This window comes from Eubalaena glacialis, chromosome 20, assembly GCF_028564815.1.
Source record: "Eubalaena glacialis isolate mEubGla1 chromosome 20, mEubGla1.1.hap2.+ XY, whole genome shotgun sequence".
NCBI lineage: Eukaryota > Metazoa > Chordata > Mammalia > Artiodactyla > Balaenidae > Eubalaena > Eubalaena glacialis.
In genome coordinates, this window is record NC_083735.1 from 6,226,131 (window position 1) to 6,252,832 (window position 26,702).

The following is a 26,702-nucleotide window of genomic DNA, read 5'->3' on the forward strand; positions in this document are numbered from 1 at the left end:
TGCTGTTTAAAATGTTAACCAGGAATGTAAACAATAGACTACAAGTGATCACCATGAAGATAAGTCACGAAAACTCTTCCAGCAGCTAGCAAGAAACCTATTGGTGAGGGTCAGGCTGGGCCCCTGGGCTGAAGGCACCCGGCCCTCCCGCACTCAGCATTCCGCGGGAGAACATCACTCTGTGCAAAACACATGGTGTCGCTTGTGAAATATTTTCTGCCACTGAGGGCACAATCCTTACAGCGTCAGAGAAAGCACCCTGTTTGTCCAGGCCAAACCTGGTAGGAAGTGACCATAATATTCAGTCTCCAGCGGTCTTCGGTCTTCGTTGCTTCTCAGGCCAGTCGCTTGGAAGCTCCCTCTACTGCCTTGGGCCACATTCCTGGTGTGTCAGCTTCCAGCCTCCTTGTTCTGCACCAAATCAGTAACCACCTTCTCTGGGTCATCAGTGAAGTGCAGTAGATACGTTCTCACGGAGCGTCGATCGCAGGAATAAAACCCGAAAATCATGGCCGGTTTCTGCTCATCTCACCCATAGATTCAGCAATTTTTAATAACTCATGAGGTGGTGAGCTGCAAATACAAGCTGCCAGTAAGACACAATTCGTGTCCTCAGGAGGCTCACAGTCTGTGGTGAACGGAAGACATTTTTATAAGTACCTGAAGTTCTGGTCTGCAGCTGTGTGACCAGGCGCCCCTGGGCTCCTCAGCCAGTTCCAAGGGCACCATGAAATATTTTTAAAAATTCAAGGGAAAGGCAGATGCTGAACTTTTTTTTTGGACTCTGCCAAAACTACTACCTCAAAGTACTTCTCAATTTCAGCATTAGACCTGCTACGTTCCTCCCAGTGACGTCAGACCGTGCTCAGCTGCGATGTCAAGAGCCACACAGGAAATCGCTGTGGGGCAGAAAGTGAGGGTGGCTGTGTCCCATCTGATTCCCAGATTTGAGAAGTTGTTCAGTGCCCAGTAGGCACATACCTACCGTTAGTCAGTAATTGGGTTATTTAAAAGTTAAAAAGTATTACTTTTTCTTTCGATTTGTGCGTGTTATTTTTCACATGGTTACTATGTTGTTAGGGCAGAGATAACTTAAGTTATTAAGACCTAATAACCGAAACTGTTAGGCATTTCTTTTCGTCCAGGGTGCCATAGAAATAATTATGAGGCATTAAGAGCTCCATGAATTGAGACACTTCTGGACTAAGTTAAAATGAGTGAAGACGTCCACAGAGGTATGTTCATGTGTGGAGAACACAAAGGAGGGAGAGATTGATTCGCCTTGTGAGATGGGTTTGGAGGGCATCTGGGGGAAGGCTAAACAGGGGTATGACAATTGAATGATCCCTTGAGGCATGTGTGGGATTTTATCAGGTGAAAAGTTAGGGAGTGATAAGAAAAGGCAATTCATGATGTTGTTACTGCGAGTCATTTCAACATTTCACTAAACTTTTCTTTCAGCCTTTAGTGGGCTTTACCAAAGCAACATTTTCTCGCTTGGTTGTTCTCCAGATATGACGCTTCATTTCCAAGTGTGACTCTCTCTTTCCAAAGTCACCATCCCGCCTTATTTCAGAGGTCTCACAGCTCCACACACCAACACTAAGACAGGCAGGTGTCTCCCCTGCCTGAAAGACACCCCCAGCCAAACGATTTCTCAGTCTCTTCTCCGGTGCCCACAAAACCTCCCTCTTCCTGGTGGCTTGACCACGGGTAGGGGTGAGAAGAAAACGATGTCATAAAACTGATTCACAGCAAAAGAGGAGTTATTTAAAGGCACCCTCTTATCCTCCCAAGGCTAGTCAAATTCTAAAACAGGACTCATGTCAACACAACTGAATTTCTAATCTGTGGTATTTCATTCTCTGTGGAGAAAACCCTGCTGAGAGGAGGGGTTTGTTTTTGTCGGAGATTTTCCAGCTTTGTTGCCATGGAGGGTTGAATCTACCCCAGAGATTGTATCCTTTTAGCCAACACAGGACCCTTTTCTTTTGTACCCTCCCTCATCGTTTCAAGTAAACCCCTCAAAGTTACTCTCATCATCCATTCTCTTCTGAAGGTATCATACGGGCAAGCCTAGGAATAAAACGTCTCCAGAGGATTCACCGGAGAGCTGACAACTTTTGGCTTGTGATTCTTTTAACTCTTAAACTTTTGCTCAGTGTGCGATGACACATTTATCTAGTATAAGTTTAGTTGTGGAAAACCACGTCCTAAATTGTGATTCTCAGTGCCTGTTCTGAGAGAGCTCTCTATACTCCCAAGAAGAATAAAGTAAGGGCATTAGGGATGGAAAAGCCAGCTCTAGGAAGAAACTAGAAGGTGGCTAGAGCCCCTTACCCAGTGTTCTCACAGTGCTGTCTCCCTCTTTCCCCATCATTCCCAAGAACCCAGGACGGCTGAGCATCGCTCTCATGATAAGTGCAGATACTGCCGTGAGGGCCTTTTATATGCAAATTCATTTAATCCTCATAATAATCAATGAAGTGAGTATGGCTATCCTCATTTTCCGGAATAGGGTCACACAACTGGCAGGTCATGGAGTTGAGATTTGCACACAAGCTGCCTGGCCTGAAGGCCACGTGCTTCATCACTGTGTCGCTCTGCACCAGTCCAGAGCTCTGAAGCTATGCTGTGCTGTATAAGTCACTAGTCACATATGGCTATCTAAATTAAAATTAATTAAAATAAAATAAAGCTTCATTTTCTCAGACACACTAGCCGCAGTTCAAATCTTCGGATTTAAATTGACTGTTTTTCTTTAATACTCCTTCCAACGCGTATTAAATAATAGACCAGCTATCTACTAGCTTAAGATATAGGAACATATTAGTGAAGGATAATGACCTATTATGTTACCTCTTCCAGAAAACATATTTGAATTACGATAAAAATTTTAACATCTTACCCATAAAATAACTAACAGGGATTGCTTCCTACTCTGGCTGTGCACCTGGCTAGGCCTGTGAGTGGGATCAAGTTGTGATGTTATGTTATTGCTCGTTTGAGCAACCTCACATTTCAAATGATGGCCCATGTCCAGGTCTCACCTAGACAAGGACGTGTGCCTTCAGGTTAGCGCCTTTGAATTGAAAAAGAAGAGACGCCTTGAAGTATTATTAATGTTCCAGCTAATATCTTGTTGATAAAGCACACTCACTTCAATTATGGCTTATTTCACTGCAGTTATATTTTTCTATGGTTAATAACTTCAAATTGTATTTTGTATGTGTTTCTAGGTGTGAAACCAACAGTTCTTATGTGCATTTTGTGAGTATATGTCTAGCAACATTTTAAGTAATAATAACTGAAAAGCCTAAAGGAAACCTTTAAAATCTTTATACAATCTCTAGGTCAGAAAGAATAGAGATCTGAGGCTTTGGGAGAAATTGTTTCTCAGAGATGCTAACCATCCATCACACCATTAATAAAATAACAATTCTAACGCCCTTTGTCATCTAAAAAAAAAAAAGTCCTTCCCTTGATATTGTTCCTTATTTTAATCTATTATGTCATTAGAAAGGATTGTCTAATGCTAATGAAATGTCAGTACTTAAGCTTCGTTATCAATCCTGATGAAAATCTCCTTTAATATTTTTCCTAACATGCTTTTTTAATTTCAGTTTTCATAGGAGGTCACGAGACATATTAATTAAAGAAATGAAGCTTTAAATATCAGAAAACAATGGCATTTATAATAGAAACTATAAAATTTTAACAATTTGCTGTGGTTTCTTCTGAAATACCAAGAAATAGTTGTTTATCCATATATTCTTTCAATATGAAATCTATTTAGTTCCATTTTATTTATTTTAAACTGGTAATCTATGCATCGTATAATAACAAGCCTATCTAAGTACAATGATTTATTTCCTTAAGGTATTTTAGCAACAAGAGAACAGTAATAATATTCGCGGCAAGCTTTTCTGGGTTTCGCCATGTGTATACCAAGCGCTTTGTGTACGTGATCTCATTTAATCCTTACAACAAGCCCAGTAGTTAGACTTATTGCACTCATTTATTGGAGAAGAATTTTAAGGAAAATGAAGGTAAATAAATAGTTCAAAGTCACATGACTGGTAAGCAAAGCAACTACAGTTTCATCAAGAACTGCTGCACACGTCAACACTGTGTGTTCTGTGAGACCGTGTGATGCACGGAACACGCAGATGTGAATAAAGGCGGATTTTGTACTCAAGAAACATATGGTCTTGTGGACACCTGATAGCCACATAAAAAATAGAAACATAAATCCTAAGACTATTAGAAGGTGAGATAACCCACCTTCTTCTGATGGACCACAGAAGACCAGCTTTACGGTTGAGGAAACAAAAAGCCTCGAACTTTGTTTGTGGAGTCATTTGGCCTCATTCAAAAGATTTTTTTCCATCCTTGTGAAACTCATGTCCTGTAATGTTCTTGCCCTCTTTCTTGCCCTTTCCTTTTCTTAGCCATAAAGTACAGATGATCCAGAACTATTATTCTGGTGGAAATGATTCCAGCCAGAAAGTGGAATTATCTCGTGGTGAATTTGGAAAGAACCAGCAGGGCACGCTGAGTCCTCAGCACTCTGTTGTCTCCTGTGAGCCTCCTTGCGGGGAGCAGTTCTTGCATTTCATTCCCCCAGGGCCCGGGTGAAGTGGGTGGGGGAGACCAGCCTCAGCTAGTGTTGGCAGGACTGGGTTGGCAGCGAGTCTACTGCTCAGGTCACGTAGCAGGACCATGTGATGCACAGACCTTGACTCACGCCACCCAAGTAGGTCTCTCTTAATAACAAAAATAATTTTTGGTCAGAGTCAGATGAGGAAAACGGTTGATATCCCCCTTTAGATAATCAAACACTACCTACTGCTATTTCATACCCTTATCATTTTTTTTTCACATTTTAAAATTTTATCTTTTTTAAGAAAGTCATATTCTGTTTAAACATCTTTAGGGTATGAGGTGCCTCTGTTATTTAGTTTAGTCTTGTAGTTCTTAAGAGGTTTGCAGGTGCATCAAGAAGAAGTTCCCCAGGGATGAGTACATGTAGAATTAGGACATTTATTTCCAGTCAAGGGAGGAAAGCAAGTTTGAGAGGAGTCTGTATAATTTAGCCTCGGGTTCTGGAGTTCTGAGTCAAACAGGAGTCTGTGAAGTTCACCCGTGTGTTCCAGAGTTCGAAGGGCTTACAGTTTGCTGTCATCAAGGAGATTTTGATTTGGGAACTGGCGTTGGATAGGGAGAAAATACCCACCACCTTCTACAACATTTTTTTTCATCATTACACACACCAATGGTGTCATCCGTGCTGGTGCATCCTCCGTCTTTGCACACCCCTTGCAGAAGAATACATTGTTTTTGTCCTGGAATAAGGCCAGTACTTGCTGCACAGAAAGAGATGCAACAACCTCATTAATTCACCATCAAATTATTGGTAATGTATGTAAAGCAATAAATTTACAGAAGAATGGCTTTAAGATAGAATAAATGATATTACCTATATGAAAAAATGACTTAGGCAAAAGAAGTGGCTTTTTGGAGGAGGGGTGCTAAGAGTGTGGGACTATACACATCTTAGGGCGGGCTGGTTTCTAGAAGCTTTTAGAGAGTTGTCCTTATCAAGGGCAGTACATGTTGAACCATGTGGGGTGCTTTGTTGTCACCATGACTGGGGAGATGTCCTTGGCGTTGAACCGTGTGGGGTGCTTTGTTGTCACCATGACTGGGGAGATGTCCTTGGCGTTTGTGGGTAAGGCTCAGGGTTGGTAAATGTCCCACCTATTGAGTTGTCCTGCCCCAAATGCCAGTAACACCTGCACTGAGACAGACTACTTCAGCGGAAGTATCCACCCTCTACCCCCTCGCCCGTGCTAAGCTCTGCATCCACATTTACAGCATCCTTATTGTATGTCACCTGTCCTCATCTTCATCTCCTCTTGTGGAAAGTCTAGCCATCCTTCAGATTTCACCTTACCTAATTCCCCCATTTCAGGACTGTGCAGGAACCGGATTTTCTGTGTTCTTCAATGCCCCTTATATGCAGATACATGGAGAGAATTTCTCTCAGAGCTGAAAGGTGCTTTTCCTTAAACACACCCATATGTTTTCCCGATTCATTGGGCTGCTGAAAAGCACATAACTGAGGGTGTGCTTCAGCACCGTTCTCTTGCACCCCAGCATCCCTCCTCTAGTGTTTCCAGCACAGCCAAGGGTCCTTTTCCCCGTGGGTCATGGTGGCTGTTACGTAACAGGACACTTCTGTCCGCGGCCAGTAGTAGGGATTCGCTGGCTCTTGAGCCATCCTGTTAACTCACTGTGTCCCATTTTGTCTTTACTGTCCAATAATACACTAACCCTGACTGGCTGGCTTCTTTGGTCCCTAACTTCTACCGCTTAACTGAGTTTGAGCCCTTTGGGGCTCTGAATCTTTGTTTGGTGGGGGGCGGTATTTAAACCAGGCCCTCATTGTTATCTCACCGTCCCGTAGAAAAATACCCACAGCCAGATACACCAGCGCAGCCTCTTGTAACTGAATTTTCAGAACCTGTGCGAGTCTGTGTTCTCCCCCTGCTGGAGGATCTGACTCTCAGGCTAGCCCTCCGTGGGCTCGGGGCCTCGTGTGGCAGGAGGACGGCATGGTGGGGCGTTGGATAGCACCCTGTGGTGCCGCCTCTGCTCTGCCGGTTCCGGAGGCTGGAGCGTCTGCCTTTCAGGGAGAGCGCCGAGGGTCCCGCCGCTCTCGGGGACAGGGCCGAGGGTCCCGCCGCTCTCGGGGCCGGGGCCGAGGGTGACCCCACCCCACGCCTGTCTACACAGAGTGCAGGCTCCTACCCAGCAGTGCAGCAGTCCTCTTACCAGCTGTCGGCCTCTCCCCGGTAACCTCACCCACGCACTTAGTGTAACATTTGGTGACTTTCAGGTTTTCTAACGAAGCTAAAATCAAGGGTTTTTAATATTGGGCAAGGCATAGTGAGAGGCAGAGTATGTTTCAAGGACACATCTGGGTATGAGCACAGAGGCGTCCCACGCGGTGCATCTCCACATGCCAAAGTAAGGTATCGTGACCTTTCCGTGTGCCTGCAATATATTATTCTCTTCCGAACACACCTGGCCATTGAGAGTTTTTCCCTCCTGTGCAAGATTATAGGATCTTTGTTTAATCCATCCTCTTGGCATAAGTGATTTGGGAGAAACCAAGGAGGACTGATCTGGAGGAAGGGGTCGTCATGACTTGAAAGGCGTGATGCCTCCAAAGGGCTCTTGTCAGATTCGCAGGGAGCCCAGCTCTGCTACCAGCCCCAGTAACCTCCGGCTCTTCACTTTTCCTTTCTTTCTTTCTTTTTTTTACTGTGGTAAGAACACTAAACATGAGATCTCCACTCTGACATTTCTAAGTACATAACGTGGTACCATTATCCAGAGGCACAAGTCTGCCCAGCAGATCTCGAGAATTCCTTCATCTTGTAGAAGTGAAACTTGAAGCCCATCCGACGACAACTCCCCATTTCTCCCTTCCCCCAGCCCCTGGAAACCGCTATTCTGCTCCAGGTGTCTACGAGTTTGACTATTTTTAGATGCCTCAGGTAAGGGCAGTCATGCAGTCTTTCTCTTCTTGGACTGGCTGATTTCACTTAGCATCCTGTCCTCCAGATTCACCTTCCAGATTAGTCTTGAAGCAGAGTTTGTTGTGCATCCTGTCTACCTGTCCCACATCTGTCGTCCTGGACCCTGGCGGTTTTTGCCTGTGAATTGTGAGTCCTTCATACCTTCAGTGATGCACTTTCCTCACCACCTTTGCTGGTTTTGTCTTATACTTTGGTATCCTACTTTAATGGAGTATGAATCATGGTGCCTAGAGGGTAGGAACTTCCTTTGGAACACTGTAGAAGGGGCCTCATCCAAAGGATGACAGAGATTTCGGACAGTGCATATTTTCAAGTCTAAACATGATTTTGACTTAGAGAATCCACCTAGATAGATCAGACTTATTTACCTTTGCATCACAGAAATTATCAGATTGAAAGGTTAGGAATTTTGATTTCCTAATTTCTCATGATTGTTATTGATACCGTTTATCTATTTCCACACAGTCGCTGGTGGTTTCTCAGGCTTCATTCTATGTGTGTACCTCAAAGAGTGATTATCTCAAGATTAGAAAAGAAGGAAGCTACTCTAAACTTGAAACTCCTTCTGTGGCAGAACCAAGAAGAGAAACTCTGAAGAAAGAATAGTGGAAGTAGTGAAACAAAAAGAAAGACCTATCAGGCTCATAGGCCGCCTAGAACCCGTAGATGATCCTACTTTGAGCGGAAACCAAGCCCCACCCCTGGTGATGGAGATACTCGTGATCACCACTCCCTGCACAAAGTCTAGTAGCCTTGCCCTCCCTGTTCTTGAAGCGTCGCTGCAGATTGAGCCTTGGTGCCATGCAGTTTTTACTGTGGCCTAATTCCATGAGATGCTTGGCACATTTTCTGGTATAAACTAGTGCTCTCCTGCCGTGGCCTTGCAGTTCCTTAAACACACTGTGGTTTCTTCTGCGTCAGGGACATTGCACTGGCTTCTTCCTCTGCCAGGAGTGTTGAGGTCTCCTTGCAAGGGGTTCATCAGTGAACACTTATCTTCCTGTTTTCAGCTCAAAAGGCATGCCTCAATGAACTTTTCCCGGATGTTGCAGATTGACAATGACCGCATGTTTCAGGCACTCAGAATACTCTGTTCCTTTTCATTGTACTTATTAACATTTATAATTTATAGATGCATTTGTAATCATTTGCCTAATGTCTGTCCTCTCTACTGTGGGAAGACAGTCTTCCTTTCGTTTCCCATTGTATCTTGGGTGTCTCACGCAGCCCATGGAAAGTAGTAGATGCTCAGTACACGTTTCTTACCATTGAATGCAGTTAAGTATTCTTTGACTGCACACACATTTTCTGTCTCTTATTCCTTCTAAAACTTCTTGGCTCCAGCCTATTTTTGACTATTTGGCCCCCCACTCTTGGATGTACAATTGTATTTATGGGTGTCCAGTCTCATTATTACCATAGGAACTTCTCTAAACCTTAGGCCTAGATTTCTTGGAGTCCTGTTTTCCTGTCAGTTATTTCTGGCCTTTGCTCTAGGACAACCTTTTTCTTGAATTGTTTTCCACTCTAAGAATGAACCACTGCCATATCACTTTCCCACTATAATGGTGACTTTTGGCTCGATCTTTACTTCCAGAAGTATCCCTCCTTAACCTTAAAAAAAAAAAGGCCCATAACATGGTGTATGACTCTGGGTGGAGACAGTCATTTATGCTGAGTTGAATTTCGCTTAGGTGGTGGAAAGCAAGCATGAGCAAAAAAAAAAAAAAAAAAAAAATTCACTCATCAACCATGCACACGTAATTATCTTGAACCAAGTGCTTTCAGCAGTCTGATTATCACCATTATATGATTTTAAGAACAAAGATCAGGAAAATCTAAAGACTAGTGGAAGTCATCCCAGTAATAATGCCAGAATGTTAAGCCAATTCAACATGCCTACCACAAACACTGAAGAAAAAGAATTTAGAGGTAAATGAAGTAACATGTTTCAAAGACATTGTAGCTTCCCAAAGAGGAAACTTGAAAATCTCCTTAGGTTCTTCAATGTCTAATTAGGGGATTTTGAGGTAAAAAGCCTGACAGAAATTAGGGTTACCACTTTATGGGCATATCTACACCCGAAGATCGATGGAAACAATGCTGACCCAGATTAAAAATACTTGGTTCCAGCTGCAGTGTTGCCACTACCTATGTGACCTTAGTGAAATCATATTCTTTATGTGGACATGGATTCTCTTATCTGTAAAATTAAAGAATTAACCATTAAATTGCCTTCTAATTTTAAGTCATTAACATCATATAATTTTACATTAGCTGTCACTACAAGTGTGTCTTCTTCTGACAGAATTGAGGGCCAGGTGAGAAGTACGTGAACTCCTTCAAGAGGGGGCAGCTGTACATCAGATAGATCCCAAGATATTCATAGATTAGGCAAAGATCAAACATTTCAACATACATGAATATCTTTGATTGTATTTGAAGGAATCTTATAGATGAATCAAGGAAGAGGGAGAGTTACCCAGACTTAATCTATGTTCAGTGAACACAGATGTTATTTTGAGGGATGTGAACATCCTGACATCAACAGTGGAGAAAACAGTCTTAGTTTTTACAAGGATCTGAATGAATCAGCCTGAAAATGGCCATGTTCCCTTTTCCCTTTAAGTCTACACTTTAATATTCCAACTTCTCCATCATGAGCACCAAGGATGTAACTCAGGTTGTTAAAATGCTCCCTTCCTATTTTGCGTTATGCTTAAAATTTTGCCATTGACGCACCGTCCCAAATCCATGCTTTTTCCAAATTCCTCTGCTCCCTATTAATAACTTGATATAATTCTTTTTTGTTGAGCTGTGTATTATGTGCCTAATTTCTACCATTCGCAAATATTCCCTCACCAACAGACTACATCACTTCCATTCACTAACCAAGTCTGACCCAGTAGCCGCCATTTTCACTTTCACTCTCCTTTTTGGAGGTGGGGGCCCTTGTAAAAGCTACTCGATTTGTATGCCGAGCCTGGTGTCACATGTCAAAGCTTCTCCACTTCCACATCGGTTTGAGCCCCCTTTTCTAATCATGGAGCTTTTGGAACTCATTTTCTGTTGATGGAAATCCTTGTCCCACTTCACAATTTTGGCCTCATCAGTTCTAAGGAAGATGATCATGTTGGACTTCTGCATCCCTAAGACTGTGCATTAGGGTCTGAGTTAAGATGCCTACAGCATAATTACGCATCTGAATAGGTCTCCTAAGAAACCGATCTCTACAGTTATTCACCATCTTACCTTTTGGTATTATAGTCAAAGAGAGGAGGAGAACAGAAAGCAGTAAATGGAGTCTCATGGTTGAATGCCCGGTAGAGAAGTGAGTAATCAGGAATAGCGGGATTCAGGGCCTTTTATTTACTTCTGGAGACTGAGGTTCCTTTTAGTCAGTGAAGCTTAACAAGTAAGAAAATAAAACAGCTTCCGCTGGAATATTTCCAAACCCTGAACTCCCTAAATTTGGTGACAAATTAACCTAACTACTGGAGACCAGATGGCTAATCCTTTACTTTTTCTATGGGCTCTCAAATTTCTCAGAGGTCAGTATCTTTGGCCAGTCATCTTTTAAAGGGTCACTGAGTGTAATAGTCCTTGTTACCAAAGTCCTCTGAATTGCAAGGGAGTTCTTCCGCAGCAAACTCTTTTCCACAAGAGGGATAAAATAATTGCCTATGGACCATTTCTGAAAAAAAAAGCTGTATTTTTAAGGTATTCCTTTAAAAGAGAGGCCAGTATCACATATATACTATGTTCTTAGTAGCATCTGAAAGGTAAATACACTTAGTACACATTGAAAACTAAAATTTTCTCATCTGTTATTAATCCTTTGTCTAACTGTCCCATATGACAAGATTGGTGAGATCAGGAGAGTCAAATAAAGAGCACAGTATTTCCTCAATAGCCATGTATTGTCTAAACACTATATGCCAAAAGCTTAAAGAGGGACTTCCCTGGCGGTCCAGTGGTTAAGACTCCGTGCTTCCAATGCAGAGGGCGCGGGTTCAATCCCTGGTCAGGAAACTAAGATCCCACGTGCATGGCATGACCAAAAAAATTTTTAAAAAAATAAATAAGAGAATAAATTTTGGGGGAAAAAAACAAAAGCTTAAAGAGATCCCTAACCTTTCCCCCTACCCTACCATATAGAAACAAAGTATAGAAAGCCTAAGTATATTCCTTTGGCCAATAACCAATTGACCTAAAACCAGTTTATCTAAAGTTAATTTACCTATGATCAATGGCTTAATGACACATTTATCTAAATTTACTTATTTTTTCATTTATAAACTTTTATATGTGATATCAGCTTTTTAGGGAAAAATTTTATATACTTTTATGTCTTCTATTATGACTACTTTTGATCATTTACATGTTTATTAACTAATGAGTTTATTTTATCTATTTTGAAAAATTGAGATACAGTTGACATATAACATTGTGTAACTTTAAGGTGTACAACATGTTGATGTGATACATTTATGTATTGCGGTGTGATTGCCACCACAGTGTTAGCTGACATCTCTGTTAGGTCACATAATTATCATTTCTTCTGTGTAGCAAGAACAATTAAGATGTAGTTTCCTATGACTTTGAGGTTTATCATACAGTGTTGTTGACTATAATCACTATGTTGCCCATTAGATCTCCAGAACTTACTTATCTACTGGTTGTAAGTTTGTACCCTGAAACAGCATCTCCCCAATTCCCCCACTTCCAGCCCCTGGTAGCCACCATTCTACCCTCTGTTTTGATGAGTTTGGCTTTTCAGATTCCACATCAAAGTGAGATCACACACTGTTTGTCTTTCTCTGTCAGACTCATCTCACTTAGCATAATGCCCTCCAGGTACTTCCATGCTGTTGCAAATGGCAGGATTTCATTTTTTTTCTCATGGCTGAATAATATTTCATTGTGTATATATATATATATATATATATATATATATATATATATATATATATATATACACATACATATAATACATATATATACACATATATACACACACACACACACACACACATACACGATATCTTCTTTATCCATTCATCTGCTGATGGACACTTGGGTTGTTGTCATATCTTAGCTATTGTGAATAATGCTGGAATGATCACGGGAATGCAGATAATTCTTCAAGATCCTGATTTCATTTCCTTTGTATATATGCCCCAAAGTGGGATTGCTGGATCACAGGGTAACTCTATTTTTACTTTTTGAGGAACCTCCACGCTTTTCCATAGTGGCTGAACCATTTTACATCCCACCAACAGTGCACAAAGGTTCTCTTTTCTCCACGTCCTCTCCAACACTTGTTATTTCTTGTCTTCTTGATGACAGCCATTGTAATAGGTGTGAAGTAATCTTTCATTGTGGTTTTGTTCTGCATTTCCTGATGATTAGTGATGTTGAGACTCTTTTCATGTACCTGTGGTCATTTGTATGTTTGGAAAAATCTGTTTAGTTCCTCTGTTCATTTTTTTTAAATTGGGTTATTTGGTTTTTGTTATTGAGTTGTATGAGTTCTTTATATATTTATATATATTAACCCTTATCTGATATATCATTTACAAATACTTTCTCCCATTGTGTAGATTGCCTTTTCATTTTTGTAGATTGTTTCTTTTGCTGTGCAGAGCTTTTTAGTTTGATGTAGTCCTGCTTGTTAATTTTTGCTTTTGTTGCTTGTGCTTTTGGTGTCATATCCAAAAAATCGTTGCCAAGAAAATGTCAAGGAGATTTTTCCCTGTTTTCTTTTAGGAGTTTTATGGTATAAGGTCTTATGTTTAAGTCTTTAATTCATTTCAAGTTAATTTTTTGTGAGTGGTATAAGGTAGGGGCACAATTTCAGTGTGCTGCATGTGGTTATCCAGTTTTCCCAACACCATTTGCTGGAGAGACTGTCATTTCCCCACTGAGTATTCTTGGCTCCCTCGTCAAGCATTAATTGACTGTATATGTGGAGATTTATTTTTGGACTCTCTATTCTCTTCCTTTGGTCTCTGCATCTGTTTCTATGCCAAAAGTATTTTATTATTTTAATTTTTGATGCTATTTTAAGTAGAATTTCTTTTTTTTTTTTCTTTGCAGATAATTCTTTGTTAGTGTATAGAAACACTACTGATTTTCGCATGTTGATTTTGTGTCCTGCAGCTGTACTGAATTCATTGACTAGGTCTTACAGTTTTTTGGTGGACTCTTTAGGATTTTCTATATATAAAATGTCATCTGAAAATAGAGACAATTTTACTTGTTGCTTTCCAATTCTAAAAGCTTTTAATTTCTTTTTCTTGCTTGATTTCTCTGGCTAGGAATTCCTGTACAGTGTTGAACAGGAGTGGTGAAAGTGGGCACCCTTGTCTTGTGCCTGATCTTAGAGTGAAAACTTGTAACCTTTCACCATTGAGTATGATTTTGGCTGTGGGTTTGTCATATATGGCCTTTATAATATTGAAATACTTTCCATCTATACCTAAGGTGTTACAAGATTTTATCATGAATGAATGTTAAATTTTTTCAAATGCTTTTTCTGCATCTGTTTAGATGATTGCATGATTTTTATCTTTCATTCTATTAACTTGATGTATCACATTTATTGATTTGCATGTTATTAACCATCTTTGCATCCCAATGATAAATCCCATGTGATCATGGTGAATGATTCTTTTAATGTGCTGCTGAATTCAATTTAGTACTAGTATTTTATTGAGATTTTTGTATCTTTAGGTAGATTTGTCTGTAGTTTTCTTTTCTTCTAGTGTCCTTTTCTGGCTTTGGTATGAGGATAATGCTGACCTCATAAAATGAGTTTGGGAGTGTTTTCACCTTTTCAGTTTTGGGGAAGAGTTTGAGAAGGATTGGCATTAATTCTTCCTTAAATGTTTGGTCAAATTCACCAGTGAAGCCATCTGGTTTTTGATTACTGAATTAATATCCTTGCTAGTAATTGGTTTGTTAAGATTTTCTGTTTCTTCTTGATTCAGTCTTGGTAGGTTGTATATTTCTAAGAACTTATCCATTTCTTCTAGGTTGTCTAGTTTCTTGGCATAGAGTTATCATAGTAGCCTCTTATGATACTTTGTATTTTGGTGTTCTCAGTTGTAATGTTTCCTTTTTCATTTATAATTTTGTTGATATGGATCCTCTCTCTTTTTTTCCTTGTTTAGCCTAGCTAAAGGTTTGTCCGTTTTGTTTATCTTTTCAAAGAGCCAACTCTTAGTTTTGTTAATCATTTCTATTGTGTTCCTGTTCTCTATTTCATTTATTTCTGCCTTAGTCTTTATTATTTCCTTCCTTCTGCTAACTTTGGTCTTGGTTTAGTCTTCTTTTCCTAGTTCCTTGAAGCATGGAGTTAGGTTGTTTATTCGAGTTTTTTCTTGTTTCTTAATACAGGCATTTACTGCTATGAACTTCCCTCTTAGAACTGCTTTTGCTGCATCCAATAAGTTTTGGTATATTGTGTTTCCATTCTTTTCTCTCAAGATATATGTATAATTTCCCCTTTAATTTCTTCTTTGATCCATTGGTGGTTCGGGAGAGTATTGTTTAATTTTCATGTATTCATGAATTTTCCAGTTTTCCTCCTGTTACTGATTTCTACTTTCATACCATTGTGGTCAGAGAATATACGCAGGATTTCAATCTTCTTGAATTTGCCAAGACTTGTTGTGTGGCCTAACATATCATCTATTTGAGAAAATGCTACATGTGCACCTATCTATCCATTGTTGAGAGTGGGGTAAATATATCATTTCATCCTCTCCTGGTCTGAAAAGTTTCTGTTGAGAATTCTGCCATTCTGTTGAGAGCCTCCTGGGAAGTGGCCACAATGCTTGGGAAGCTAGATGTCCACATCAGGCTCTCTTTTTCCCACTGGAGAATCATAGGTCCACGGGGGCTCTCTTGGTCTGGTGCTGTGCCAGCCTTGGGGAGGGGTGATGAGGTTAGAGTGTAGCAATTCATTTGCCCTTCTAATACCATCCTTCTCAGTGTTCGCGGTCCAGAGAATTTCTTCAGACTCACCCCCTGTTCTAGGAGTTTCACAGTGGTGTCTAATCTGTGGATATTTGCTAGTTTGTCTTCTTGTGAGGGAGACTGAAGTCAGGAACAACTTACATAACCATCTCAATAACCAAAAATAGGATATTGATGTCAGGAGGCAGGACCTACTGTCTAGTGGAAAAATTACTTTCAGAGACCATAGGCTGCCCCTCCAATTGCTTTGCATCCCAGAGTGCAAAGGTCTGGGGGTTAGAATGATTTCAAAAGAGGCTGCCTGGTGCCACCTCACGTTATGGACTCTCTCCCTGCAGCTGTGGTCCTCGGAGCCCCAGGTACAGCTCCAGAAGTCCTTGATGTGGTGTGTGCTGTGCACAGCAAAGCTGTGGGTGCATGGCTGCCTCTGCCTAGATTTCAGAAGATGCCCTAGACAGCTGTGGGTCCCAGGCAGAGAACTGCTGCTGAGGCGTGGTCACCACTGACAGCCCCCCTTTAGGGCAAAGCCTAGGGGAGCCATATGCGCATGGTTCCCCTAAACTCCAGGCATGCAATTATAGCTCAGGAGAGCGGCCCGTGTACCACCTCAATGCAGGAAGCTGTGGGGGCGGGGCTGCTTGGAGCCTCGGAGGCCCCAGCCCTGCCCAGGTGTGTCTGGAGGATGGGACCTGCGCCTGGATCCCTTGACTGGACTCCAGACTCTAATAAAGGTCTTTTCATCCGTGTATAGTTGTTAAATTAGTCTTTGAGTGAGAAGAGGGGGTCTGGGACCTGCTGTATTGCAGGTTTGCTTCCTGGAATATTTATGATGATCCTCTCTATTCAGATATTCCTATTCTAGTATTTAAAGTCTGAACAAAAGAATTGGAAGCATGAAACACACACACACACACACACACACAATCTCTCCCACGGAAGTTAGCCAACATGTTGAATTATTAAAGCAAGTGTGGCATGTCCAACCGTCAAAAGGATTTAGACAGGATGTTGAGGACTGATGTAAATTAAGTATAAGAAGGATATTTTTATTAAAAAGGATAAAAAAATGCCAGAGACAAGACTTTATTACTGTACGTGACTAACTAAAAGGTATTTGTAGGGAGACAGACACAAGTCAGGAGATTATTCTATATTTGGCAAGAGAAAAAAGAGAAAAACTATGACGAATACATCAGTGTTTCCGGAGGTTTTTGGAACACACCATGAGGTTACTTCTTCTAGGGACCAGAGAGTCTGCTCATCCTGTTTTGATAGCGCTTGTAACGTAGCCGAAGCCTGCTGTTCTTTCAAGGTTTAAAAATCTTTCCTACATATCTGTAAGGGTTTTGCTTTTCTCTTATAATCCCCCATCCGCACCCCAGAACTATGATTGCATCTCATTAGGATAACAGTCTTTCAGGTATCTTTTCCTTAGTTATTTAAGACATCATGTTTCCATGATAAATCAGGAAACCAAGCGGACTTGCCAGTAAATTCCAAATTATAGATAATAGGTGCCATAGTGTTTTAAATGAATTAAGCCAGATTAAGGATCTCTTCTGAGCTTTTAGACTCAAGAGCACTCACAGGCAGTTAGTCTAAGCTGAGGCACCCAATTTTGTGGAGTCCAGGTATAGATCAGTAATATAGGGCTAGATTGACTTGGTAGAGAGTCCCAGTTTCTCACCTGTATCCAAAAAGGACATAGTCTTTGTAAACTAAATTCAACTCAAGTGTAGTGCTTATCCATATTCTTGCTAGATGGTGGAGATGAGGTAGGGAGGGAGAAATGAAAGCAAACCATCAAGCTCTCTCACCACTTACACACTTAGTTCCTTACCTACAGTATACCTCTGCTGTTTTAAGGTCAGTTTTGCCCTAAATCGAGTAAAGACTATACCAAATTATTATGGGAAATATCCATACTCTGAGAATTAAAAAAAAACATAAAGACTTCATAAATACTGCATTATAGGAAGAGAGAAAGGGAGTCTTCACTACCAAAGCACATTTCCTTAATCATCGAAGTTTTATATATGACTGAAAACTAAGACTCCTTCTAAGAACTACTTTGAGGTATATAGTTTACTCAAGTCCTAAAGACATTCAGGAAAGGAAAGTGAGACCTTATGACACTAGGGAGGAAGATAAAGTTGTAGCAGAAGTTGTGAAGCATCAAAAATCTATTTAAAAGGGGTATTGACAGCATACCCTTGGAAGGGGTTACTATGTTTTTTACAGTAAAATGTTTAGGTTCTATAAAAGGGAACTATTTGTGTTGAGGAGTAAAATATTGAGAATCTCTAAATGATCACAGTGTTTCCTCATAACAGTAGAATATCAAAATCTTTTTTGTTGTTGTTAATTGAGGTTTTATTTTGTTAGGGTACTTCTGTTGGTCTTCAACCTTTCGTTCTCTCCTTTCTGTTTTCATCTCTTTCCGGTTATCTGCCATGCAGTTACAATCCTTACATATCATCCCAGATTATTTCCTCTTGCCTGATTCCAATTTTCTTCCCTTTCTCTGTTTACATCTCCTCCCCTCCCTGATATTTTCTAGATTTCTTCTGTATTTGACCTTTGCATTTCCTTTGTACTCTCTGTGCGTCTATTTAATTATGTTGCATATAACTATATTTTCATCTTTGCAACTTGTTGGTTAATCTTTTGATCTTTCTGTGACAAATTTTTTAAAAATTTGTCAAATAAATGGGCTTTCTTACTTCTAAACAGATTGTTTGGATCTGAAAATGAGTCATAAAGAAGTAGTATCTGGGTAGATTTGAAATCAATATGTATTTATTTATTTCTCTTGACAAGGGATAATAGAAGTTGATAATAAAGCTGGCAGTGTTTAATATGTATATTTAAAATTTTTAGATACAAAGATGTTTCCTTTTGATGCTTTTCCAAGTTTCATTTCAATTTATGCTTAATGGGTGGTTGATAATCTGAATAGATAACAGGCGTTGGAATTGGCAGAAGAATCCACCACTGGCGACAGCATTTCCACCGTCTTCGGCAGGCACCAATTATATCCTCTGTTATCTTGCAGGTGTCTCTTCTGCAAAGGCCAGAGAGATTGAAACAGTGGTTTTCAGCAGAAGCCAAACCACTTCTTACTGCAGAAGAAGAGTCAGTGAGATCATTAGTCCATGAATGGAATGTAAACCTGTAAACTTAAGTGTGAGAGTAGAAGAGTTCTAGAAAGAGCATTTCTACATGGAGAAAAGAAGCTGGACAAAGGGTCCATTCAATCGCTTCATCACATTCACTGACTCCTTTTTACCCAACAGCCAAAATATTAACAAACCCCTCCCTCCTTTTCTTATATGTTTTTGGCATTTTGTTAATTTAGGCTTCAAAAATAACTTTGGTAAATGTCAAAGTGAAACAATGAGGGGATGGACAAAATATATGTTCTAAATACACCAGTGTCTTTATTATTTTATTCCTTTATATGGATCTTCAACCAATATTGGCCAAATGTCTTCTATTCACCAGGCATTTTTCTTTGTACTAGCAATAGAACAGTGGAAATGGCAGAAATATTCTCACAGCACTTATATTCAGTGAGGAAAATCTGACCATACACAAATAGAATGATAAGATAATTTCAGAAAGTGATAAGTGGTTAGAACACAATAATACAATAATGGGCCAGATATAGTCTGGAGGACGGAGTTGATAAAATGGACCGAGAAAGGCTTTCTGAGGATATAGCATTTGAACTGAGATGTGAATGCTGAAAATGAAATAGACAAGCAGATATCCACGTGAGGGTATGATAGGCATGTAGAATAGCAGGAGCAAGGTCTCTTGCTTAGTTTACTTGAAGAACAGAAAGACCTGTGTGGATGGAGCATATTGGGAAAAAAATAAGTTTGATAAGAAATTAGGTGACCTTGATTAAACAGGATCAAGATCATTTTTGGCTTGTAGGTCATAGGAAGCTTGCAGATTCATATAGCTATCATTGTAGTTGCCTTCTGTCAGCTTCTATATGCTCATTCTTTTTTAAAAATGTTTAGCATTTCGGGACTTCCCTGGTGGTCCAGTGGTAAAGAATACGCCTTCCAATGCAGGGGACGTGGGCTTGATCCCTGGTCGGAGAACTAAGATCCCACGTGCCATGGGGCAACTAAGCCCGTGCACCACAACTACAGAACCCACGCACCCTGGATCCTGCGTGCCACAACTAGAGAAGAGAAAACCTGCACGCCACAACTAGAGAGAAGCCCACGCGCCTCAACAAAAGATCCCTCCTGCCTCAACGAAGATCCCGCCTGCCACAACTAAGACCCGACGCAGCCAAAAATAAATAAATAATAAATCTTAAAAAAAAAAAAGTTTAACATTTCACCTCCTCTTTCCTCCTATCCATTTAGATAAGGGGTAGGGGAGGATTTCAGTGAAAAAGAGCCTGTGGGTACTCAGTCGTGGTGCAGGTTTATTCTCAACAAATAGAAAACCTCTCAATCTCTTCATGTTTCAATCAGCTCAGAAAGAAGCAGAAGTTATTTTTTCTTTCCAAATATAGATGTGATCTACCTAACTCAAAGGACAGAGAAATTTTCATCATGGAGTGTATCAATTAGAGGAAAAGTAAGTTTGTGGACATTCTAAATAATCCTTTCAATTGTATCTAAAAAGTAAAGGGTATTAGAAAGCCGAAAATTGGTCATTGTGTCCAGACCATTTTATCCTCCAGATGACTTGTATGGTAGAAAAGTTAATTTAATAAATAACGCTCTAGTGGTAGAGCTGATGCCACAGTCTTCAAAATAAACTGACCTTCCAGTAGAAAATCCGCCTAAAACAAGAGTTAGGAAACGGACAGTTAATAGCTTCATTTTGGATTCATCTGTGTGTTGAGAATTTGCATAGTGTCAAGGTTTTACCACTCAAGAAATAATTCAAGGTCCATTTAATAATGTATGGGGTCTATTAAATAAGATATTTTTGGTGTCATCACATTAATTTTATTTATATTTGCCTATCGAGGCCATTCCTAGCTAAGAATAATAAGTCAATATTTTTAGATTAAAACTTGGTGTTGATGTTCCTGTTTACTGCAACAGAATGACATAGACAATATACCCACTTAGTCAAGTAACTTCAATATGTATTTGTAGGGGAGAATGGAAAAGAAAATCAACATTGACACCTGATAAACATTATTTTTTAAATAGGAAGAGGACAGTATTGCCTTAACCAAGTTAAAGTTTGTCTGAACACAAAAATCCATGTAGTGTTTCATAGTAAAATATCAGCCTCGCTCTCATGAAGACTGGAAAGAAAAGAAGAATGGCCACAGTCAATACTACATGAATATAGTTCTGAAATTTTTGAACCATGCCATAAGTCATAAGAAGGAAAGTCAGTGATGGCTTGAGCCTACTGTTTTTCCTCTCCTTCTGTAACTCCCCAGATGCCATTGGAATGATGTAAGTAGCATTTTGAGAGAATCTGTAGGGGTGCCAGAAATCACAGGGTACCAGCAATGCATCAGAAACTGAGAAATAACTGAAAGATGCAAACCAAACATGATCAGGTTGAAAGAAAGATTTAAACTTTGGCCAAGATTACAGGTTCAATGCTCTCAAGTGACTGCTGTTATAGAAAAAATAGACCCTAGAGAATATCTTTGAAATATCTCTGTTCTTGAAAATGGTAGGGCAATTTCCTAAAATACTCCCCTCTTCAAGGAAAAAAGTCTGTGAACTGAAGCTTGAGCAGTAGGCCCTCTGTATTGGTCAGCTTGGTGGGTGTAGGGCTTTCCGGAAGGTCAGTGCTATTGTCACCAGTCCTAATGGGGGACTGACTCGGGTTTGCCACATTGCCAGTTGGTTAAGGCTGGAACCCAGGAACTGAGACAAAGAAGGGAAGAGGTTTCAGAGCAGTAGCTTTGGTTGGTAGCAGAGACACATTCTCAAATGAGACCGTAAGAAAATGGCAGGCCGAGTATAAGCAATGAATTCATTATGAAAGAAGATCAGGAAGGCCAGACACCGTGAGTACAAGTTAATGGAATAAATAACATATTTGGATCCTCAGGGACTATTGGAATCGCCCATGTGAGCAAATAATTATGTTCTTGCCCTGACAAAGAGAGCAAGCTGGGTAATTTGTAGATCACAGATTTTAAGAGCGCCTCAGAGATCTGGGTTCTCAAAGAAAGCTAGTTAACTAAAATCCAAAGTCATAAGGTCCTCCTAAAATGGAGGGGGCGTGACATCACAAAGGTGACGGTGTATGTTTTTCGGGCACCTCTCAAAGGTCTTATATTTATTCTTAGAACATGCTAACTTCCGTTTCCAGACTATCTTCAACTTCTTCTGAAGTTTTACAGACTCTTCTCTTTAAAAGACTGGAAAATGACAAAATGAGTCACAGTTCGTATTATCCTCATGTGAAATAACACAAATGGAAAAAAAAGAGCCATTTGCACTCTTTCTTGCTACAAATACTTATTCAGCATATATACATTTGACCAGACACTATGTCACTGGATCGGAGATGGAGGTCATTGCCTGCTAGTGTGAACCACATTTTCTTCCAGATAAGGATTCATTTTCTCGCCAATAAACTTGACCTTCAACATAATGATTTGGGGTCACTCCAGCATACTATCACACATAGGGGACTGGTGATTGTAAGCAGTGAAAATGGTAAATGCAGTAAAATTTCCATGGAGATGTATTTCCATACACACACACACACACACACACACACACACATATATATATATGTATATCTCCCCATTTCCTTCACTCCTCAGCTCTTGGTCACCATCATTCTACTCAATATTTCTATTGAGTTTAACTGTTTTAGAGTCCACATGTAAGTGAAATCATGTAGCATTTATCTTTCTCATGTCACTTAGCATAATGTCTCCACGTTCATCCACCTTGTTGCAAATATGTATGTATATCAAATCATCATGTTGTACACCCTAAATACATACAAAGTTTATTTGTCAATAAAGCTGGAAAAAACTTGTAAAAAAAAACCCAAACAACCTTATGACCTGATTTTAGTCACAACATTACGATGTTGAAAGTGGACCTCATTTTGTTCCTGTCCGAATCTCAAGAACAAAGAAACACAAAACCAAGCATTCTCATCGCTGTGTTTCCTTTTTTGGTGAATATGCCCTTTTACTTTATTCAGGAACCCAGTGCATCCATTCATTCCTTAAATGTAGTCAGTTACAGCTCTTCCATATTCCTTTCACGTGTCACCTTCTCTTAACCCAGAGTTTACCGTCCAGTTGTTCTATCTCAGCTCAGTTCCCGTGATCATTCCCTGCCAGGCTGCCCCTTCCTGTCCATCTTCTTCGTTGCCCAAAGAGACGTGCCTAAACTCAGACGAGTTTGTCCATTCCATTATGAGAACGAGCCAGTGCATACAGCCCCTCCTTAGCATGTGCCATTGGGGCACTCATGGGCTGCCTCTGATTCTCCTCACCAGACTGCAGGCGTGATCACTTCAGCTAACATCACTGGGCTGAACTCATAATCCACCACCATCAATACACCATGGTCATCACATCTCGGCGTCTTTCCTCGTGTCATTTCATTTGTCTGAAGTCCCCTCCATTCTCCTCTCTAGTCCTCAGATTCACTTCACAAATCATTTTTCATTTATAAATGTATACAATCATGATTTCTTTTATAAAGCTGGTGTTATGTTGTGGGTTTTTTGTTTATACTTTGACTAATTTCACAAAAAGAATTAGTTCTCTTTCTCTGTAACCCCATGTTTCCAGAGAGTCATGCTTTAACTTTTCACTTATTTTGGTATAATCATTTTTCCTGTGTTTGTCTCTTCCCATAAAACTTTAGGATCCTTGTGAGTAGTTATGTGGCTTACTTGTGTTTTATACCTAAAACTCAGAAAATTGACTGGAAGATAGTATATTCAGATATAAGATGACTGACAAATAACTTTATTGAAAACTGAATGAACAGATATTTTCAAATGACCATTTGGGGTTGAAAAGTTAGAGGTAAAACTACAAATTGGGAATCTCTTCCACAGAGGGCTCAGAAGGAGGGATCAAAGTAAAAGATGAAGACATAGAAGCAAAGAAAAGGAATAGGTGGGCCATGGGCTGGAACCAGCAGAGGAGAAGGAGCAAGAAGGTAGCCTCTGGACTGCTTGAGTCTCAGAGCTCCTCCCTGGTCAGGGGGCATGGAGATGCCCACATAGGTCTGACTTGTTAATGACCCATTCCGCCAAGAGGAAATGAATCCACGCCACTTGAGTCAGTCTATCCTTAGAGTGCAAGTAAATTGAGTAGAGGATAAAAAATAGCAGCATGTGAACAACATAAAAGGTTAACATTGGAAGCACCATTCAAGCAGGAAATTTTTCTCTGTTTTAGTCATAGTCTTCATTGATATCATACTACCCGATAGGAAATTTAGAACAGAGCCTGACAGTTAGTATACTCTAAACAAATTCCTCTTTAATGAAAAAAGAAGTGCAGAGATCGTTGTGTCCAATATGTGTCTTCTTAATATGTTTGCTCCCACTGATACCAGCTGGTCTTACGTGACCTACAAACTATTTAAACTCTTTCTACAGAATTGACTATCAGCCTCCTCAACCCTGACATATTGTTTTCAGATGCAGGTATGAATACTTAAATTATAGAATGTGAAGTACTTCTATGGACCTCAGTCATCTTATCTAAAAATGACGAGTTTGAGCCTGATAGCTTTTAACTGAGAGTCTTAGCCCTAAGGGTTCATGATCACAGAGTATCACATTTTGTGTTGCTGTCTCCATTTCCCAGCCCAATCATTTTCTTCCTACATAACTCATGCGTCAGTATTCCAAAATGTGATTTCCTCCTTATTGCCTCCTTTTGCGAGACTAGATTTATGTTGGAGTACCTATGCCGTGCGAGTGCTATTTAACATGAGAATCCCTTCCTAGAATGTGGACCAGCACTTGATCTTCTCAGTAACCCCTCCCTGGGAACCGTAATTCTCTTTCTGAAACCCTATTCTGGGTCTGTGCCATTTACATAGAGTGGCCCAGGGGCCAGTTTAGGTGAGACAGTTCCGGTTTGTGCCTTAGTTCCGATACAGTTATGACTGCTTCTTTCACTTTCCAAAAGCGTCTAGTTTGGATTTTAAAAATGCTCACCCAACTCCCACAATTATGGATATACGTCTCCCATAGCGAGAGTTGTACTCGTTATGCTCATTTCTCCATTCCTTCAGGAGACGAACACCTACAGGACAGAGTTCCCCAGGACACCCCCTTAGCACTAACCCCTGTTGGTAAGACCCTGTCCATCTCTTTTTCCGACCTACTGAATAGATAAAATGATAGATGCTGATGAAATCCAATCCTTTCAGATCTACCTGCCTACAAATAAATTGCTGTGGCTCACCTAGGCATCCCAAGATACAAAGTAAGGATAAAGTGGAATGTGACCTCATCAGGCAATTTGGCTAATGGCAAAGGAATGGTCTCTTTCCTCTCCTCCCCCATTGTAATCCCAGGGAAGCTGTTGATACTAGGTTTACGAATCTGTAAGACTGATTCCAGGGTCTTGTCTGACCTGCCCAATAGCCTTCTAAACTGCAGACCCAGGTAATCAGCCACCACCTTACCTGGGGATAAGAGAGTCAAAAAGAGGAGCATGGAGAGAAGCACATGGTGTCTCATGGATGAACGGCAGCTGAAGGGAAGTGGCATCAACATGGTCGGAGCCTGGGATCACTGAGCATGGCAGGTCCATGGCCTTTTATCATGCTCCCTGGACCTGTGGTTTGTTCATGGTTAGTGGAGCCTAACAAAAAGAGAATAACCCAGTCTTCCACAGGAAATCTCCAGGGACAAAAGTATGCAATGTGGTGGTAACTCAATGGATGAGAAAGCAGAAGTTAGTGTTATGCGTTTCCCACAGATTTAGGATATCCGCATGGTCTGCTGGGTTCCTTTATGGGAAGACCCATGTGGCAGGGGACTGACGACGTTAGCAATTAGCCAGTGAAGACGTGAAGCCTGTGAACAACTGCGTGAGTGAGTGAGTGAGCTTGGAAGCAGGTTCCTTCGCACCCCAGCCTTCAGATGAACCTCCAGTCAGGCCCCCAATTTTACAGCAACCTCGTAAGAGCTCTTGAGCCAGAGACACTTATCTGTCTCACCACATAAATTACGGTAGTAACTGTTTACTGTTTTAAGCTACTGACTCTTGGTAATACGCTATATAGCAACAGATAGCTAATAATACAAGTATGCATCTGTCCTCTAGCAAACATGCTTTAATAGGGCGCAAGTTCAGGTGGGAGGATCACGAGGGTGTTAGTGTTTCAGGTCTTTTCCAGCCATACGTTAAAGAGATAAATGGATAACAACATTTAAAGTAACCGTGAAAGTGACCCTATCTACCTTGCATACAATTATGTGTCCGAGTTTGTGTGTGTGTAAGAGAGAGAGATGGGGGTGGGAGACCGGGGGAGGGGATGGGCGGGAGAGAGAATGAATGAGAGAACAGAATGGGAGAATGAGGGAAAGAGAAAGAATAAAGAAATATGAAGCAATCATTAGTTCAAGAGTATTCCCTGTGATAAACAAACACTTGATGGTTCTTTTTCAACTTTATGCTGATTGTTGGAAGAAGGAAAAACAATGAATACTCCATGATAAATGTCTCTGTAAGAGACATTTCAGCTCCTGTATATCTGTATCTATCTGTCTGTATCTACCTATCTATCTATATCTATCATTTATCTATCTATTATTTATTATCTATTGTATCAATCATCTATAATCTTATCTATATCTATTTATCATCTATCTAAATCTATCATCTATTTATGTCTATCTGTATCTATCATCTATCTATATCTATCTACCTACATATCTATCTATCTATCTATCTTTTGCTATTGGTAATAAACAATGATGAATTCAGCAGAAACAATGATAAAGTTCAATTACAGATCCTACCTCATGTCATCAGGAGCTATATAATCACAAAAGAAGAAAGCAAACAAATATCCATTTAGAGGTTTTGCTCATTTGTTTCATTTCATTGCTTCATCCAAAGCTTCAGATAATGGTGTATGGCCATCTGATTCTGAGATG

General features: G+C 40.3%; 2 protein-coding genes across 2 annotated transcripts; both read right to left on the minus strand.

Annotated features, from left to right (window-relative positions):
• Positions 1-5,184: 5,184 nt before the first annotated feature.
• On the minus strand, positions 5,185-10,917 carry LOC133081438 (beta-defensin 130B-like). The gene is made up of 2 exons (XM_061177568.1): positions 10,860-10,917; positions 5,185-5,366 (listed from the first exon to the last, which is right to left on the minus strand). Exons 1-2 carry the CDS (start codon positions 10,915-10,917, stop codon positions 5,185-5,187), a joined length of 240 nt encoding a protein of 79 aa, XP_061033551.1.
• A 7,589-nt stretch (positions 10,918-18,506) lies between these two features.
• Positions 18,507-25,277, minus strand: LOC133081409 (beta-defensin 109-like). Its single transcript, XM_061177530.1, has 2 exons — positions 25,223-25,277; positions 18,507-18,712 (listed from the first exon to the last, which is right to left on the minus strand). The coding sequence occupies exons 1-2, from the start codon at positions 25,275-25,277 to the stop codon at positions 18,507-18,509; spliced, it is 261 nt and encodes an 86-aa protein (XP_061033513.1).
• Between the last annotated feature and the right edge of the window lie 1,425 nt (positions 25,278-26,702).

What these genes read in the sequence shown, in the direction of transcription:
- LOC133081438 (XM_061177568.1), bottom strand. Translation starts at nt 10,917, where the DNA reads ATGAGACTCCATTTACTGCTTTCTGTTCTCCTCCTCTCTTTGACTATA. An exon ending in TTTGACTATAATACCAAAAG is followed by an intron (nt 5,367 to 10,859) that starts GTAAGATGGTGA and finishes CTTTCTGTGCAG; the next exon opens with CAAGTACTGGCCTTATTCCA.
- LOC133081409 (XM_061177530.1), bottom strand. Translation starts at nt 25,277, where the DNA reads ATGAGACACCATGTGCTTCTCTCCATGCTCCTCTTTTTGACTCTCTTA. An exon ending in TTTGACTCTCTTATCCCCAG is followed by an intron (nt 18,713 to 25,222) that starts GTAAGGTGGTGG and finishes CTTCTTCTGCAG; the next exon opens with TAAGAAGTGGTTTGGCTTCT.